Source organism: Dicentrarchus labrax, unplaced genomic scaffold, assembly GCF_905237075.1.
Source record: "Dicentrarchus labrax unplaced genomic scaffold, dlabrax2021, whole genome shotgun sequence".
Classification (NCBI taxonomy): Eukaryota; Metazoa; Chordata; class Actinopteri; family Moronidae; genus Dicentrarchus; species Dicentrarchus labrax.
This window is the reverse complement of record NW_026136709.1, coordinates 4,124,754-4,144,655: the sequence shown is the minus strand read 5'-3', so window position 1 is coordinate 4,144,655 and position 19,902 is coordinate 4,124,754. Positions and strand designations below refer to the sequence as shown.

At 40.5% G+C, this 19,902-nt stretch overlaps 1 protein-coding gene across 5 annotated transcripts in view; it reads left to right on the top strand.

The window, feature by feature from the left end:
- The window catches only part of kcnh2b (potassium voltage-gated channel, subfamily H (eag-related), member 2b), a 236,421-nt gene that overhangs the window by 201,555 nt on the left and 14,964 nt on the right, over positions 1–19,902 (top strand). For 3 of the 5 annotated variants that reach the window (XM_051411274.1, XM_051411273.1, XM_051411276.1), the window contains 8 exons: positions 10,261–10,440; positions 11,816–11,919; positions 12,163–12,301; positions 14,348–14,502; positions 15,308–15,402; positions 15,611–15,751; positions 18,179–18,378; positions 18,522–18,584. In XM_051411274.1, the coding sequence (XP_051267234.1) occupies positions 10,261–10,440; positions 11,816–11,919; positions 12,163–12,301; positions 14,348–14,502; positions 15,308–15,402; positions 15,611–15,751; positions 18,179–18,378; positions 18,522–18,584 (1,077 nt within the window). The remainder of the gene's footprint in view (positions 1–10,260; positions 10,441–11,815; positions 11,920–12,162; positions 12,302–14,347; positions 14,503–15,307; positions 15,403–15,610; positions 15,752–18,178; positions 18,379–18,521; positions 18,585–19,902) is intronic. The other 2 variants (XM_051411275.1, XM_051411277.1) reach the window with 1 other exon arrangement.

The window sequence follows — 19,902 nt, the reverse complement described above, 5'->3', positions numbered from 1 at the left end:
CTGTTTAACTATGTATAAAATATTGACCAGTTGTCCATTGTGAAGTATTGAGTGTGCTTGCTGAGGCTTTCCAAGCATCGCAACTGGAGAAAATTGAAGAAATCTGTTGGAAAAGTAGCAGGAAAATGGTACCTTTTCAGGGCAGAGAACCACAGGTATTTTGCTTAATAAGTTGTTTTGTGTAAGCTTTATGACACAAAAGATCCCTACTTTGCTTATTTGAATAACGTATAAAGAAGGAACGATGAACAAAAACAAACAGTGAACAAGAGTAAAGCGAGAATATGCTGGCTTTGACACTGCTGTGTGTGTTGTGTCTCCCACTCACTGTCAACAATGCTTTCTTTCAACCACGACCACCATCTTTTCCAGTCTGTTTAGGCATGAGAATATATTGAAATAAAGAGTGAGAGTATGCAGTCAGTTTGTGAGCAAGAGGAGCAGTATGATCTCAGTGTTTTTGTGCTGTGGCAAAGCTCAGCTCCAAGTTGGCAGAGACTCTGAGCTGCCGTAGATATCCAAATGTTCAGATTTAAGCACACACCAACATTTTCTATTTTAGAATGGACATTTGTGTGTATGTGAATGAGAGTAACTGTCACATTAACCGTCCTCAGCAGGGCTATACAGTGGTGTCATTGTTATTCTTCCTTCACTTTTATCACTCTTTCTTTTTTCTCTTTGTATATTTGTCCCCCTCAGCTCTGTTTCTCCATCCTTCTCTGTCTCCATCCTAGCTCCCTCTCTCACACGCACCCCCTCTCTTTCCTTTGTGTGCACTCTAGCTGTTTTTTATTTCTCTCTCTTCATCTCCTATTCCCTCCATCCCTTTGTTTCATTTCCTAAAATAAATCCATATTATGTCGAAGTGTTGGTGTAACTTCACGCTTTGCCCTGAGGCAGTGCTCTGTACACACATACACACAACAGAGTAAGTGTGTGTGTGTGTGTGTGTGTGTGTGTGTGTGTGTGTGTGTGTGTGTGTGTGTGTGTGGGGGGGGGGGGGGGGGGGGGGGTGCATATCGCACGGTATTAGTAAACTTAAATTATTCGCTTTATTCGTCCCTCAAAGAACAATTCAAGGCAAGCTAGCATGCATACAGTAGTACACATAAACAATTCATTTACACACATCAAAAGATAATCTAAAAAATACAAATAGGACATTATGTTAGAAGACAAACACAAGTATTAGGATCAGTTCATAAGTGCAGGGTCGTTTATCAGTCTCTACACAACGTAAACTGACCATTTCTTGTGCTGTTCTCAAGTCAAGCTTCTGGAATAAAACCTTTATTAACATGCTTCTGTTTTGTTTACATATAGGCAATCTAAAACGCATTACCCTGTATACACACACATCACACACATTCCAACACTCCTCAGTATGGGAATTAATTAATAGCAAAACAATAGAGTAACACAACCTTTGTCTTGTCACCTCCCACATCCACATTATAATGAAATTCAGTTTTGCATACATCACAAATCTATCACCAGAAAGGGAATGAAGACAAAAAAAGAGAGTTCAAGAGTTAAAATAGGTTTACACTGACTCAAGTAACATCACTTGAGAACATTTGTCAAACTTTACCCAGCTTCTTCTGGAGACACAAAAAGCTTTATACAACTTGTTTTAACATATGCAGTAATACCCAACACCTGTACCACATATGCACATGTACACCTGGATACATGCACACACACTCCCTCTCATACTTAAACACACAAGTGGACACACAGAACCAAAGTGTGTGTGACACATACGGTACGCTCCAAGAGTCTGTTTAATGAGCAGTCACTTTTGGTTTCCAGCACGCTGAGAGGCTGATAGGAGGTCAGTCGTTTGACTCCTCCTCCTCAAGGCTTAAGACCAAAGAGACTGGTATGTGCATGTGTGTGTTCAGTAGGAAAGAGCAGTTGGTAACCATTGATCTCCTATTGAAAATATTCAGCAGCCAGTATACCATGCAGGATCTGAGTGAAATGTTTGTGTTTGTGTTGCTAGATGTCCATGTTTATGAAAGAGTGAGCATGTGTCTGCATGTGTGTATGAGGTTTCACACTTTCAGGGATGTGGGTTCATTTTCCAGACATTGAAGATAAAAATGGACATTGTGCCTCAATTTTGAAACTATCTAACACTTTTTAACTAGACCAACTCTCCTGAGGCTGATACAACACCACAGGAAGTGAAGAGGGCTTTTCATATGACACACACTCCCATGATGTTTTTAAGCAGTTGGAATGCAGTTGATTGAAAAATTGCCTCGGTCCAACTCCTTCACTCTAAATTGGAACAAAGAGCCAATTGAAAAGATGGTAATTAATGTCTGGCTAGAAATATCACTATAACTGAGCTCAGAGGATTTTTTTTGTCTTGAGTTTCTGTATCCATTTGTCTGCATGCTTGGACTGTAATTGTTTTTTTTTTTTTTTTTGTTTTTTAACTTTACACCCATCTACACAAGCATCCCTGCCAAATAAATCTCACACAATGCGAGAAGTGGAAGCCTCCCAAAACCATCAACACCCCTACTAAGCAGATGGATGCTGCGTACTGCTTGAGTGGCTTCAGCTGCCTTTAACCTCATATCATGTACATTTTTTTGTCCACTCCCCTCTGAGAGCAGCACAAAGTTTTCATCAGGCAGGGTGTCAAGTTTGATAGAAGCCACAGTGTGACTGCAGAGAGCTGAACTGAAAGGTCCCATAGAGTCATCCACTTCTAAGGAGGGTTGACAGAGACATTTTTAAATTCTGTCTGGTACCTCTTTTGATCAGACACAACTAAAGGAAGTCCTTCAAAGCTAGATGCAACTTGCACCACTAAGTAGTGTTATTGTGTAGTCATGAGTTGCCTGTAAAATTCTCAGGATGCCCATCTGTGATGATGTAGAGTATCTCTACTTTTTGCCACATTTCACAAAGTGACGCTGGCACTTTTGTTCCAAATTCTGTATCAAGAGATAACTTCTTTTAAGTGCAAAATATACAGAAAGCTTGTTGTTCAGGTGGAATTTGACTTTCCAGCTTCACTCACCTTTTGATTTGGCAACTTTGTGTGGAAAACGTTCTAAATGCACCTCTGCAGCTGTGTGTGCCTGTGGCTCAGTCTTCTGCACCAATAGAGGATTTGATTGAAGATTAATGATGGAAGTGGCTTTGGCTGTTCAGTCATCACCCTTTATAGGACTGCAGCAGTACTGCACACCTCCCAGGTGTAGGTGTGTGAATGTGTGCTATTTAAACTTTGTTGCCTGTAAAAAAAAAAGGAAAAAAGAAAAGGTGAGTCATCACCTTCAGATTCCTAAACTTCAAACTCAGTCACTGTAACCTTGTCCTTAGTTGTGCTGCTTTGTAATTGTAGCACTTATTCCCTTAAACAAACAATTAACCTTATCTTTCATCACTTCCACTGAGAGAGGAAGGAGTCTCGCCAGATGCCGTATAAGGTGTGAAACACTTGACTGTCTTTGTTTGTCATTTCCTTCTGTTAATCTCTCAATCTTTTTTTAATTTCCTTCTATATTGTATGTACTCTTAAGCCACTTCAACTTCTTTCAATTTTAAAAATCTATGGTGCCCATAGTGGTGTGTAGTAATCAAGATTTCTAGAAACAAATGTCATATTTTCTTTTCCATCACTCCAGTATTCTTAATAAAGCAAAAAAACAACAAAAAAACAGAATAGATTACCTTTCTATTGGAGAAGGGTCTATCTGTAGCCTTGCAGACGCTACAAACCATGCCCCTTATATTAAAATGTATTAGTGGTAGGGATGCACCGATCCACATTTTTTCACTTCCGATCCGATCCCGATACCTGAATTTGGATATCGGCCGATACCGGTACTATTACAATACCAGAGCTGTGTATGCTTTAATAGTATTATTATCATTATTTTTGATATCAGATATGAGATAATATGAATAAACTCCTCTCAACAGGCAAGTATGATATGTAGGTATGTATGGATGTATGTCCCAGAAGGCAACATGAGGCAAGTGTAAGGTCAGAAAAGGAAGTCAGAAAAACAGGAAATCCTGTTAACAGGAAGAATCCCATTCTGAAAACAAATACAACTGTAAGGGTTTCAAATTGATTGTCATGTCAATATTTATTAAATTCCCAAAATGTCAAATATTTGAGTCTTGAAATATAAGAAAAGTGCAATAAGTGTTAACATCTAACACACGCTCGCTCGCTTGAATTAAGGCTTTGCAAGCATTGCATTTTGCTGTCTTGCTCTGCGGTGTTTCCAGTGTAAAGTATTTCCACACAGCGTACATGTTGGCTAGCCACAGTGCTGCTCAATGCTATCCTGCTAGCTGGCTGCAAACTGTGGAATAGATTTCCTGAGCGGGGGCGTGTCTCATAACTCTGTGTCTCATTGAGCCGAACCTCCGTTCAGGAAATCCATTCCACAGTTTGCAGCCAGCTAGCAGACTGGCCGGCAGGAATCACCTGTAGAGTCATTTCAGCAGACAACGTTAAAGCGCACACATGGCTCATGGATATCGGAAATCTGCAGGTTGGATCGGGAAATTCCGATACGTGAATTACGCTGGTATCGGTCCCGATACCGATACTGGATCGGATCGGCCCCATCCCTAGTTAGTGGTGATGGCAGTGAAGCAACTGTAGCTCCAAAACACGCCCACTTCTACAGTGGCAACAATTGACCAAAGCAGATCAAAATAAAATTTACATTTCTATATATTAAAATGTATTTACTATACCTTTACTATACCTTTTCTAACAGAATAATTGAGTAACTTTTAACAAAATTCTAATCATGGGAACACCTGCCCCTACTCTGCCTCTGATTGGACCTGATCCTGAAATTTTTTTCGAGCCCTAACTATCTCACCACTCCTCGTGCCTAAACCTAAACAACCAGCCAATCAGAGGCAGAGTTGGGCAGGCGTTAGGGAAAATCACATCGGTCAACATAGGCCTACTATACCTTGAAAACATTATTTCTGAATGTCATATTAGCCTATTGTTTGGTATGAGATAAATGTCATTATGTTTTGGGTGCAGTCTCTTCTGTGACCCAACCAGCCCACAAACCATATTTGGAAGTTCAGCTTCCTTCATGTTTGTTCTTTATGTTCATGCTGTGGCTTCAGCTAGATGCACTCGGTCTATTCTGCTGTCATCTTACTGAATAGTGACATTGCAGGATGTTAAGAGAATATGACAGGTTTGATGGTTTAGCAGGTACATACCATGTATCTGACATTTTGGATTTAAATTTGATTTATATCTTGTCACAAGTGATCTCCTCTTGTCCTCTTATCTGCTCTCCTGTCACTCTAAACCATTGAGTGTCATAAAGTAGAACTGACACTGCAACAGTCTAATGGACAACCTAAATTGTATTTGAATCTGGCTTTTGTTTAAAAAAAGAATCCTGTTCTGTCCTTATCTACCCTGTTCTATACTGGCCACGACTTCAGTTGGTCACTTAATATCGAACTTCGTACAATTCTTCAGTAGTTTTAATCCAAGCAGTAAATTGAGAACATTCAGCACACTCAACGTGACCCAGTGTGTCAGATGCAGTCCAAGCAAATGCCATGAGTTTCAGGAATAACTGTCTATGTCTGGCAAAGATGAAGTGCAGACTTCTCTGATGACGTTGCCGTCGGCTGGACCGGGGATTCCACTCTGTAGGCTAACGCCAGGAAGAAACAGCTTGTTGTGGGTGAAGTGAGAAAAACATATCTTCTTCATAGCACAGGCGCTCAGCTCTGTAAACTGAACCCCCCCTTGCCTCGAGTCTTCACCCTCCAGTGCTGTCCTCATATACAACTGTTCCCTATCTGCACTTAAATGTGTCTTGACATCTGCACTTTTAACAGTCCTTGTGGCCATGTTTTTTAGTTTCACACAGATGGCTAAAAATAACCCCGCAAGATACTCCAGGAGGGGACGCACAGCTGAGAGGGGCACTTGACTGAACTGTAGGGGTGTGTATGTTTGCAAGTAGTGTTTGCGTGTGCTCACACTTGCTTAAACAAATGTGTTAGTGACACTTGAGATAATGCTAGATCTCTAGTGTCATTTCTTGACCTTAAAATGCGTGAAATCAAAAAGGCAAAGGGCAGAAAAGCAAAAGATGATACCCTTTCTGCTTTTTAATCTACTCACTTTTTAAATCTGACATATACAATTTTTATATGCGAATGCAGCAACTGTCCCCAGTTAGCCACTGTGGGCGATTCTTTGTTCAGAAAACAACAAAGCACAGTGCCTGAAGCAAAAGAGGGTTTTGGCTCCACAAAGCCAGCATGACAGAAGAAGTTCACACACTTGAACAAAACTAAACCCAAAAAATCGTTAAACTACTCAGTAATGAAAGACAGGTGTGGATAGAAATACAAATGGTTTCTAGCAATGTGAAATAAACACAGTATAATACAGCATCTTGATAACTGTGGTGTACACAGTGTATGTTTATGTCCTTTCTAACCTTGTTACTCTTTTGCATGTATTATATTGAGAACTGTATCTGTTGAACTAAAAATATGATACAGATTGGGGGGAAACAGCTGATGGGGGCGTAGGGCTCTGGAAGCTCTGGAAGGTTCTCACAGCTGTTAACACTGATCAGCCCCTCAGCTATTTAGTTTATTTAAGCCTACTGATGCATGTAGACCCCAAGAAACTCTGATGAGCTTTACATCAACTAATAAGCTTTATGTTTGATGTTTGATGACGTTTAAAGTCATGTTTCATAATTACAGAAAATGTACTAGTGTTAAGGTTGTTTAAGGAGGTATTCAGTTGTGACCAAGAAAAGGAAATGAAAGAGTAGGAGGTGGGAGTAGGTGGTTGTCAGGCTGATGTAAAAAGTGAATACATATAAACACTCTTTCAACAATACACATGTACACAGCTTTTCTCCATCATTATAAAACATTAGATAAGAAAAGCTAGCTTATGTTTGGGTTTTTTCTTGACAGCTCTTTGGAAAGCTTTAAAAGCAACATATGCTGAGGAAGCCACTGACCTGTTTTAACCAGTGTAAAGTGGTAATGAAGGGGCGAATTCAGGTACAGATAGGTTGTGAAAGTTAGTTATTTAAAACTGTAACTCTCCCCATTATAAGTCTCTTTGGTTTTTAGCCATGCTAGCAGCTTTAGGCCTTCCAGTGTTGGTCTACGGTCTGTTGGTTGTTTCCACCATTGTTTCAGACTGAAATATCTCAGCAGCTATTGGATGGATCGCCATAAAATTGTATTTTTGACATTCATGTTTCCCAGAGGACGCATTCTACTAATTTCCCTCCACCATGAGATTGTTGTTGTGGTTTTGAATGAAATATCTCAACAAGTATTGAATGGATTGTCATGAAATTAGGTGAATTTGTGTTTTCCCTAGGATAGTTTGTAATAACTCTGGTGATCCACTGACTTTTTATCTTTTAGCAGGTCTTGTACCATCATCAGGTCAACATTTAATTTGTTAAACACCTGAAAAACCTCCACTTTCCACCAGCTCTACTTTGTGTTTTGTGCTAATTAGAAAATTGTAGCTTACTAAATTGCTAAGTTAGTCGAGTCAACATGTTAAACATTGTCAGCATGTTAGCATTGTTAGCACACAAACACAAAAAAGACATTACAGTGTTCTCCGTAGAAGAGATGGAGGATCAAGATAACCATGATTAAAGTTGCAGAAGTATAGTATAGTAATTATCTATTAGGTAATTAATACAATTATGAAGAGAAGCGAAAGTATTGTAGTATCTCTGTGAACGAAATACCAGTAGAATTTTTGATTTTTATGCATGAAGGGACTTGCATACAGAAATACAGAAATACTTGAAAATAAAGCCTGTGAAGGAGCCAGAATTCTGAAGAGCTGGCTAAGATATGAAACAGCTGGCTCAGTTACAGAGCGGTTACACACTGAAATATTTCTTGCTCATTTATAATAAATCAAGAAAATCTTATCTTGCCAAATTTTGGCATCTATAAGAACAACTCCTGAGGAAATACAGAGAGAATGAGGGATATCAGATTCTTATATAACGTGTTGTAGGGATGGTTTAATCATAAGTGCTGTACATAAATATAGTCTGCCATCGGGCCATAGTAAGTGAAGAAGAGTGATAGTGAACGTAGGAGGGGGAATAAAATCATGAGGGAGGAAGGGCAACTCAGAGTCAAAGAGAAAAAGAGGAGGAGAGAGCAAGTCCAAAGGGATAAAAAAAACCATCCCTTAGAGCAGGAAAAGAAAGGAAGGTGAGATAGGAGGCAGGGGGATGATAGTAGGTGACAGGGTGAATGAAGAGTGACTGGGTTGCTGGCTGTGTGGATGAAGAAAAGGAGGCGGAAAGGTGGAGCGAGGGTTGCTGGGAGAAAACTTGAAATTGGAATAGAAGAGATTTAGCAGGTCAAGAGGAGGTTGGGAAGAAACAGGAACAAGAGAAAGTGGAGTAATTAAAGCTAAATGGAATGCATCAGGAAAAAAACACACAGAGGTGAGAGGAGGTGAAGGAAGTGTGCCAACAGGGAATACAGAACTCAGTGTAGTATCTGAATCACTAACCCATGTCTCCCATCGCTTCTGATATGTTTTCTTTGACTTAATTCAGTGTATGAGTTGTTCTTTTCACTCAGTTGGTACACACTGCACACACTTTGGAACTTGTCACTGCCTCCCAGGCCAAACATAGGTCAACTCTACCTGCATACAAATGTGTCTGTTGGTCTGCTGCACCGGTGTCAAATTTTTGCTCCACGCTTACAGCAATCGTTTGTGAAATCCTACACGGTCACACAGAATAGATGTAAGGTGAATCATTTTGAAGAGCTTCAATAGCTTTAAAAAACGGAAAACCCAGGCGAAAAGACTGCGATGGATTTGCAGCCAAATATAGCAAATGCTTTATTTTAAAATTAACTCTGTCTGTTCTAATCCCTTTCCGTCCCTTTAGGGACCTTAAGGGGTCATATATGCTGTAGACGGGGTATAATACCTAACAGGGATTTAAAAAGTCCATAATTACCTATTTCACATGGAGTAGGGAGATGGAGTTTCTTGGAGTACAGAAATAACTCATAATAATTTCTCATTTCTTCCGATCTTTGTAAAGCTTCTTTCTTTTTAGACTGTGTCTGAGATGCCATAGTTTTTGGTGTTGTATTGGATTGCATCACATTGTAAGGTCTTCCCCTATATTTTGATACAAGTGACAGCATGGTAGCAACAGTATTGTGCACAATAAGCCACCTTATCTATAATGTATTTCTCCATTCAGTTATTCTACTGTTTATTGGTGCATAAAGAAGGTCAAACTCACGTCTGGTTTTGTCACTTGCATTCTAATGCTGAGAATTTTTTCCTCTTTCAGCTTCTGCAGTTCACTGTGTGATTCTATTAAGCAGAGACACAAGGCAGGCTGTGCTAATGCCTCTTTATACTGATTCATTCCTGATCTCGTCCAGGGCGAGTGCAGTGCACGGTGGAATACATTACTGCAAGTAAAGCTACTTAGAACTGCTCCATAATACCCAAGATCTCATTCCTGGTGTGTGTTTGGGTTTTAATGTGTTTGTGTGTGAGATGGAAGGAACTGGATCTGTGTGTGTGTGTGTGTGTGTGTGTGTGTGTCTGTGTGTCTGTGTGTGTGTGTGTGTGTGTGTTTGTTTGTATATATGCATTTAGAACATGGTTATATCCAGTTCCTTGTCACTTTAGAGTCAAAGCCCTTGTGTCAGAGCCACTGCTACAGAAAAAATAATGGATGTGACTGAAATCATGGCTGCTAATTGTGTGTACACATGTGTATGTGTCTACATGTATGCATTATTGTGTATTTGCATATCTGGAACATGTGTGTATGTGTATGTGGGAAACACAGTGCCTAGGAGGGAAACCTTAAGAGGGTCAGCGCCTTCAGAACAGTTCTCGTCATCTTCATCCTCAGTGTACACTGGCTCTATCCCTGTAATTGCAAAACGCTGTTGTTGTAAGCAGTGTGTAAGCGCAGCACACATGTCACTGAAGTTGATGTATATTTCATGGAGCTGCTATATGCACTCAGCTGTGTGCAAATGTGTGTGCATATAGGTGGACTGCTTTATGTACACAGTCTCATGGTGATATAGTCTATTTTTCCTTTCTCCCCTCCCCTTTTCTCCACATTTTCTCTTTTCTTTCCTTCTTCCCTCTTCTTTTTCCTCATCTGTCCCCTATTTTTCGATGTCTGATTGCCCCCCTGTCCCCCTCTCTCTACCCAGGTGCTGTCTCTGGGTGCAGATGTGTTGCCAGAGTACAAACTCCAGGCTCCTCGCATCCACAAGTGGACGGTGTTGCACTACAGCCCCTTCAAGGCGGTGTGGGACTGGCTCATCCTGCTGCTGGTCATCTACACCGCCATCCTGACACCCTACTCAGCCGCATTCCTCCTCAACGACCAGGTGGGGTCTCATCTAGGAATAGAATCATTAATCTGCCTGCTGTCAAGTCAAGTCAGTGTCATTTATGTTGCCCAGTCACAAATCACAAAAGTGCTTTGAAGGACTTTACATCTACAGTATTCAACATACAGTCCTTAGACTTCGTGTTTGATTGCTCCAGCACTAAAACACAATATTGTATAGTTACAAGTTTGACTACACTTTTATCATCATAGATCCATGAGAATACAATGTCTAATGGGTCTCAAATAAGTATTAAATACACAAATACACATATTCACACTTCTGCACATATTCACACACCCCTCTTTATCCAACCATTCCCCCCTATGTGGCTCTCTTTTTTCTTTGTGCTTACAAAACAATCAAACAGCTAAACTACATGCTAAAGTTCCTGCATATATATAATTTCAACCTCACAAAGTGTTCCATCAAACATGTTTCCCTCATTTTTGTAACACTAGCTAATTTCACTAGTCTGGTCTCCGATTCTTACAGTAAGGTAATTCCCCGGTGCAAGTGCCTTGGTCCTGACGTTTACTAACAAAATAAAATATATAATCGAAATGATTTCTTATGTGGGGAAATTCACTCTCCAAAAACCCAACACTTTTTGCTATTGTTATCTGTTTTCCTAGAAATACAAGGGTCTGACTGATAACTGGAAAACAATCTTAACAATCATTTATTTATTTTATTTATTTTTCTAGAGATTGTGGAATTTCTCAAACTGAATAAATGCCACACATATTAACACAAAACTGCTGCAAAAAAATGATGTTGCTATGTAAATGGAAGAGTAATAATTTTAGTTGTTGGGACTACTTGTGTAATTTCACAATAAAGGGCTATACCTGTGTCTAAACACTTTTATTGTGAACACATTTAGTAAATGTTGAGTTAGTATCAACAGTAGTTGAAGCATTAACATTTTCTTTCAACAGCAAATGAACAGAGCAGAACAGAAAGTGCTCCCACTGTGAGAACATTGTTTGACTGACAGAACGTCTTCTGGCAAACAGTGATAAATAAAGTAATATTTCACACAGGATTTCCAAAGTGCTGAATAAATGTAGATAGAGTTTCTCAGGACAGTGTGTTCCTTGTAAAATAAAAGCTATTATAGCTTTTGTTTACTCCTGATTTGTGTGCTGAAGCACCTGGATCCTGCTGAAAGCCCTGTTTTTGTGTCACTTCTTCATGTTGTGTCTACAAATGTATGCAAATGATCTTGACACCCTTAATACTAATCCATTTGAAGGAGGTAATCACACACAACTATTTTTTAGAGCATTAGATTATAATTCTCTTCTCCCGTCTTTTGCTCTTCTGTATTCTCCCTTTCACATCTCTCTGTTCTCTTCTGACTTCTCAGGAAGAGGTAGCCATGCAGAACTGTGGTTACTCCTGCTCTCCTCTCAATGTGGTGGACCTCATAGTGGATATCATGTTCATTATTGACATCCTCATCAACTTCAGGTCAGACTTTAGACACATCTATATACAGTGTACCAGTAATAGTAACAATAGCAGCAGTGTTATCCGTTCTAGTAGAAACAGTTGTAGCAGTAGTCGAATTAGGCGTAGTAAATACAATGCAGTGCTCTGTCCTCATTAATCTGTTGTTAGTGTTGGTTGTAAAAGAAGAAACTCTGGTAGTAGCATTGGTAAAAAAGAAGTTGCTGTCAGTAAATTTACTATAATCTGTACTCTTCCTCCCAGGACAACATATGTGAACTCTAATGATGAGGTGGTGAGCCACCCGGTGCGTATCGCCGTGCACTACTTCAAAGGCTGGTTCCTCATCGACATGGTGGCTGCTATTCCCTTCGACCTGCTCATCTACCGCAACGGAGAGGAGGTAGGCCATGATGGAGGGAGGGAGAGACGGTTGGCTTATATATGTTTTATATAGTGCAGAGAAGGTGTGAGGAAAGGACGAGACAAGTGTCAGGGAGAACAAGGGATAAAGAGAGCAAGAGAGAAATGTTGCTGCATTGACATCGTGTCTGCCATAAAGAGGAGATGAGGAACTGAAATGTACAAAGAGGGAAGAGAAAGAGAGGTAGGCAGGGAGATGGAAGATGGGGAATATGAGGAAGACAGAGAGAGGCAGATGTGGTGTAGTTTTTGTCTCATAATTTAATTATCTCCATGGGAAAGTTGATTTTTGCAGTTAGCTGTGATGGAGCATCAAAATAACATTACTCAGTGCAGTGTACAAATGCTAATGCTAGTGAGAAAATGAGTAAATCACTAAAGAATTATATTGATTGATTATATTGATTTTGTATAATTGTTTAATTATTTAAAGGTACAATATAGAATTTTCAGAAAATCCTTCTTATGAATGACACCGGTGGCCTTAAAGTGAGCGTGAGTGAGTGAGCCTCCACAGCCTCCGAGGCCGTTGAAGGCCAGTTTCATGACATGGAATACAGTACAGAGGTGATTCACAGCTAGTCCAACCACGAATCTGACTCTGGGGACGAGAAAAGGGCGTGTTCAGGCGGGGACAGGAGAGGCATCAGTCAGCACTTCAACGTCACATCCTTTGGATTCTCCGAGAAAAACTGTTCAGAGTCCTTTACATAGAAGTCAGTCTACAGGTTGTTATAAGTAACTGAGAAACCAGGAAAGGTCTCATTTTTTAAGTTACAATACAGTCTCTTCAAACAGTGGAAATACAATACAAATACAAAGCCATTCATACACTTAAATGATTTGTTAAGGAAATGTACCGAACATTGTTTGCTTCAAGCTTCTCCAGTGTGAGGATTTGTTATTTGTCTCTGTTTAACAAAGTCACAACAGACATATAACAACTGTTCGTGCATATAGGTGGACAGACTGAGTAGCACTCTGCATGATGAAACAGGATTTGGGTGTAAATTTGAGTCTTTAAGGTTCTATGGTTTGCTGAACAGTAGGAGAGTGATGTGATGTGATGGAGGCGTTGGCTGGAGAATTTAAGGAAGTGGGAGGTGGGTGTCTGGAGGAAGAGGTGGGAGTTATAGGAAGAGGGAGTGAGTGAGTGAGTTCCACTGTAGGTTGCTGAAGCCCTCTGATGATACTTCCCACATAATGAAGATGAAAACCACCAATCACTCCACACAGCAGCTCAGCCCAGCGTAATTCTATTGACAGAGTAAGCGGTACTTGAAATGCATCTAAGTAATGTGAAGCATGTAAGTTATAAAAAATAAGTTATGTATTGGGATTAAGCCACCCAACAAGCCAATAATGATGAATGTGGAAACTCCCCAACATTCAAATACAGCCTGGGGAGAGCTTTGCCAAGGTTCACTTCATTGATGCTGTCTGGAAGGGGCCACAGAGCCAAGAAAGTGGAGATTTTCCTCAGCAGACATCAATTATTTACTGTGAGGACACGCACATAATCACACACACACGCGCACACACACACACACAGAGCAGGACTAGGCTTGCTGCCAGCGCAGTAATCTGCCTGTTATTTATTTGTTGTATGGACACGGAGGGGGCCAGCTGAATACAAGTAGAAAAGAGAGGGAGTAGACAGCCCACAGTAATGAAAGGGAGTCAGGATTTACCACCTCCACAACAGTGAATCACATCGGGACAAGGCCACTGCTGCTGCTGTGTGTGTGTGTGTGTGTGTGTGTGTGTGTGTGTGTGTGTGTGTGTGTGTGTGTGTGTGTGTGTGTGTGTGTGTGTGTGTGTGTGTGTGTGTGTGTGTGTGTGTGTGTGTGTGTGTGTGTGTGTGTGTGTGTGTGTGTGTGTGTGTGTGTGTGTCAGGATGACAGGATGACAGGATGACAGCAGGTGGGAACGCCGTGAGGAGATATCAGAGCCAAGGGACTTTGTTTTCTGCCATGCTTTACAACACCTTATCTCTGCTTTTCTCCATCTCTCCCACTCCCATCAGACCACCACTTTGATTGGTCTGCTGAAAACTGCGCGTCTCCTGCGATTGGTGCGTGTGGCCAGGAAGCTGGACCGCTACTCGGAGTATGGCGCAGCTGTCCTCTTCCTCCTCATGTGCACCTTCGCCCTCATCGCTCACTGGCTGGCCTGCATCTGGTACATTGCCATAAGACTCAGATAAAGGAGTAATGTGGGAATAATCATGTCTCTGTCTGCATACACCAAAGCTGCTATTATATGGGCGCTGGAGTCACAGTATCGTCAATACAATATATTAGTGCTGTCAAACGATTAAAATATTGAATTGCGATTAATCGCATTAATGTCATAGTTAACTCGCAATTAATTGTAATTAATCGCACATTTTTATCTATTCTAAATGTCCCTTGATTTATTTTTGTCCCATTATTTTTTCTCATTTTAATACTCTTATCAACACGGAAAAGTGGATCAGCTTGCTTTGTGCAAATGTTGTTTTTATTGAAAAATCATCCATTGTCGCCTGGCTTTGTCGAGGGGGTGGAGAGTTCGCATCAGCTGTGTGTTTGGCCATCAAGTGGTATTTCAGACTGGACGTGCTGCGATGATAGCTCACAACGACAAAACACACAGATCACTTTGGTCTTGTCAATGGAACCATTTGGTTCCACCAAAACCACTTTTTAAAAGTAAACTTTACAACGTTAACGTCTTAACGCCGTTAATAACATATTTAAGTGACAGCACTACAATATATGTAATTATTAAGATTCTTGTGCACAGAGGTGTACTGTAGGCGTCTTACTCTAAGTCAAATTGATTCGACAGAAAATTGATATTTGAACAGTTTCAAAATTTGTAATTTTTCTATTAAGAGTTTGAAAACCAATTTAGTGTGATTATCTACTGTAGCAGCATTGTTCTAAGTATTACTAACTCTTACATATAGACTGTACATTCATATAACTGTTATTTTTCCAAGGTATGCCATCGGTAGCGTAGAGAGGAATGGTTCGATTGGTTGGCTTCACACGCTGGGGGACCAACTGGGAAAACACTTCAACGACTCCATCCCAGGTACTGAGAGGATTAATAATGTAGTTACACTGGTTAGAAATGTCTGTCTGTGACAGTTTGCACTGGTCAGCTCAGTTTTAAAACACATGCTTCATAAATATCAAATATGTGCTTTTTGATTTAATTGTGGAATAATCATCAGTGACCATCTGTCATGCTGTTAAACAAAAAATGTTTTTACAATATTTGTGTAACATTTCCTCACCAGGTTCGGGACCCTCCATCAAAGACAAGTACGTCACAGCTCTGTACTTCACCTTCAGCAGTCTGACCAGTGTGGGATTTGGAAACGTGTCGCCAAACACTAACTCTGAGAAGATCTTCTCCATCTGCGTCATGCTTATAGGATGTAAGTACTGATACTATGGTAAAAGTAACTCTTCCTTCTTTTCAGACCTGGGTGGAGAAAGTGCTGACAACAGCTGATACAGGCTGGAAAAAAACAATAGACACTCCATGTCCTCCTCCTGTACTTTAACGACCGATGTCAGATCAGATCTGGCTGCGTGGCGTTAAGCCATCACAGCTGCTGGAGATGATCCGCTGCCATTCTAGCCGGTGTAACAAGGTCCACCAGCCCCAGAACCAAAGCATCTCACAGCTCATTTCTCTACTCCACCGTCTATTTTGAATGTTGGGAAGTTTTAAATCACTAAGATGTAGTTCTTACCTATTTTTATGTACTATTCTTCTTACAGTTACAGCAGCTGGACAGAGCTATAGATCATACTTTTCATTCTGAAAGCATATCACTTAATGATTTATTAATAAAATCCATCAGCGGGGATTGTAATATCCCCTCTCATGCTTATCAACTCAGCTTCCTCTCTGCAGAGTAATTACCTCTGCAGGCTGCCAGAGCCCTGGACCTCATTGAGCAGGCAAACCATAAGATGAGAAAATAATTATGAAATTTAAAAGTACTTCTCAGTCTATAAAGTTTGTTTATTGCATGCAAGTACTCATTATTTTGTATTGTGTTTGTAAAATAAATTGAAAAAAGCAATATATATTGTACTGTAGTTACAGTTAAACAAGGTTAAAATCAAATACTTGGAGGCACTTATTCAACAAGGCCCTTTTTTGTTTTCATTTTTAGTTTGGCTGCGTTCCTCCTGCAGGCAGTGTGACATTTGGTTGGCCAGAAACTGACCTGAGGCTTGGAAAATGTCTGTTATTGTAGTACAATTCTAGTAGTAGTATTCTGTTGCTGAGCGTTATAAAACATATTCACATAGAGGCAGGGATCAATTCTTTCCCTTGTGACACACACATGCGGAAATACACACACTCACTCACGCAAAGTTTTAGCAGTAGTTTTAGTGGGTGATGTGGACAGTGATGGGAGCTGACAGAGGTTGGGAGGTTAGCGGGATCCAACATGACAACAGGACAAAACAGGGAGGCTCACGAATGATACAACACAAAACGTTCTGTCCTCTACAGACCTGCTCTGTCTGTTCTGCAGCGGACTGGTGTCATGCTAAAAACTGATGTTTGAACTTAATTTAAATTTAAAGAGAACTTTTTTCTCATATTTAGATTTCAAACAATGTCTGTAAATGGTTCACACAGTATAGTAGAGGAGCAGTTGGCAGCTTGCAAGGCAGCCTCTGCCATCAGTGTGTGTGTGTGTGTGTGTGTGTGTGTGTGTGTGTGTGTGTGTGTGTGTGTGTGTGTGTGTGTGTGTGTGTGTGTGTTTGTGTGTGTGTGTATGTATGTGTTTGTGTGTGTGAGAATGTGTGAATGTGACATGTAGTGTAAAGTGCTTCGAGTGGTCAGAAAGGCACTTTGTAGTCCGTAAGTGCAATCCATCTATTTACCAATTTACTTGTCGTATGAATCAAATTAGTTAGTATATTCATATTCATGACCCAGTGGTTTTCTTGTTTGGTAGTAGTATTGAACTGCATTTGCAGTTCCGATTAGAATTCAATTTAAATTGGCTAGTGAGCCCAGTGTCCACATTGATATAATGTCAGTACTAACATCTCAAACCTATTAAAGAAAAGAATTACATTTTTGTAGTCTGTTTTAAGGGACTGGAAGAAGATTTTGTCTAGTCTCACTTAAAACAATATGCACATGCTCAGGCATGTACACTGATCCCCTTTTTGGATGCTGTGATCATTTCAATGCATTTAGGGTGTGTCTAACTCCTCTTTGCTCGTTAAATGGGCACAACGTAAAGACACTGTGAACTTGAAGTTGAAAAATGTGATTATTTCAGTGTTAGTCTTTGTGAGTCAATGAGCAGAGTGACTATTAGCAATATGGCTTCACATATTATTGTTAATGTAGATTAATAATTAGATTAGATTAAAGGTAGTTCATCCCACGCTTTTGCAGCCACAACTGTTACCTTTCCTGTTAGTCTTAGTGGCCCCTACAAAGACACTTATAATGTATATATCTGTACTTGCATACAGTGCAAATATCTTTTCTTCAACCCAGCTCTGCATACTAATACATTTTCATTATTCTTCATTATTATACCATCAGCTGTCTGAGCTCTCTCTCTTCTTTCCCTCTATCTTCTCCTTGCCTTTCTCCACTTACAGTATTTTTATCAAGCACATCATCCAAGGGTGTCAAGCTTAATAATATGTATTTTTTTCAGATGGAGAAGACAGTCAGCCAGAAATGTGTCAGGTCATATCAGTGTATCAAGTGCCTGTGTGTCCCTATATTCTCTGCTAATGTATATGCTTTTCTCTCGCTTCCTGCCTACTTCCCTCGTTTCCTGTCTCACCCTATGCCCGTCTCCCACCTCCAGCTCTGATGTATGCCAGCATCTTTGGGAATGTGTCAGCCATCATCCAGCGGCTGTATTCGGGGACGGCCCGCTACCACACCCAGATGCTGAGAGTCAGGGAGTTCATCCGCTTCCACCAGATCCCTAACCCACTCAGGCAGAGGCTGGAGGAGTATTTCCAGCACGCCTGGTCCTACACCAACGGCATCGACATGAATGCTGTGAGTACTGATCCTCATGCACCCAAATCTTGTGTGTGTACACCTAGTCTGTTCATGTTAATGAATGAGTGTTGCGCATGAATACACACATGTACACACAGAAGGCTAGAGGAGTATTTTGAGCCTGCGTTGTACGTTAATAGGATGATTGGAAGACTTTGTCTCAGCATGCATGGTCCGACACCCTCAGAGAAAATAGGAATGATGTGAGTATCATAAATAATACACACACACACACATACTCAAACATGTGCAAATAGACGAGTTAAAGTATTTTCAATATGCATGGACCTACATCAGTCTGTTCACATGCTTTAGGGCTAATACACTATTTTCACATACAAGTTGAAACACACAGACACACACACACACAGTGAGTCACACCTGTCAAAGGACACAAACGCACCATGCATGCTAACACACAGGCAGATTGAAGGAGTGCTGCCAACATGCTTGTTGTATACAGTCGACCGCAACCTGAACTCTGTGAGTCACAGTGTATAGGATGGTGCTTCTTACACACACACACACACACACCTACACGCACACACACACACACACACACACACACACACACAGACAAAGGCATAGTCCCAGTCACATCTTCTGTTTCTCTGTACCAGTGTTGAAGGCTTGGACTCAGATGTGTCATTGGACACAAACATGCATGCAACTACAGATGAACATGCACACATAAGAACACAGTTGAGATGTGCTGATGCAAGTAATTAATGCCGTGCATGAGTCAATGTATGTCGTCATTGTTTATAACACATTATATCATTGTGTAGTTTGTATATGTGGATCTGTAAGTGTGCATTTAGCTATTGTTTGACTACTGAAATAGATTCAAAACTATTGGTATTTTTTAAGCTACAATTTTTCATTACTTTGTAAGATGTTTTATAATCTCTGCTCTGTACACTTTACTAAAAATATCTCTCCTCGTAACTTCAGGAAGCCTTTCCAGCATCCAAATACTTTTAAAAATTGCTCATTGGAGCGTAATCAGCGCCTCATTATTGTCTGTGAAGCCCTATAGAAGCATAGAGGAGCCTTGTTTGGGAGCAAAGTCCCAGCCCAAACACAATATTCCATCAGTGAAATCTTGTTTCATTTCAGTGTAATAAGTGAGTCATTGAAGTAGAGAGGAAACAAATTTGACGAGCATCCATGGGAACGTATTTTTCGGTGTTGGCCCCCTCCTCTTCCCTCATTATGCTGCTCTCTTAAAGGCCCAGTGAAGTGCAGTGTAGTGAGCAGACTGGATTAGAGAATGTTTACTGTAATGATTATTTTGATTGTGTGGAGCAGACCCTGTATGTCTGTCTGTCTCCACAATTGATTCAATCAGCTATGGCCTCCTTCATTCATGAGGATGGAGAGAATAATAATGCAGTTCTGATGAGGAACTGAACGCTATTGGAGTGTTGTGATGAGAGCAGGATGAGAGGGGAAATAAATCTGTTGCATCTTTTGCATGTGGACGAGCAGGGCACTGAATTGTTTGCAGCCGGCCTCTAA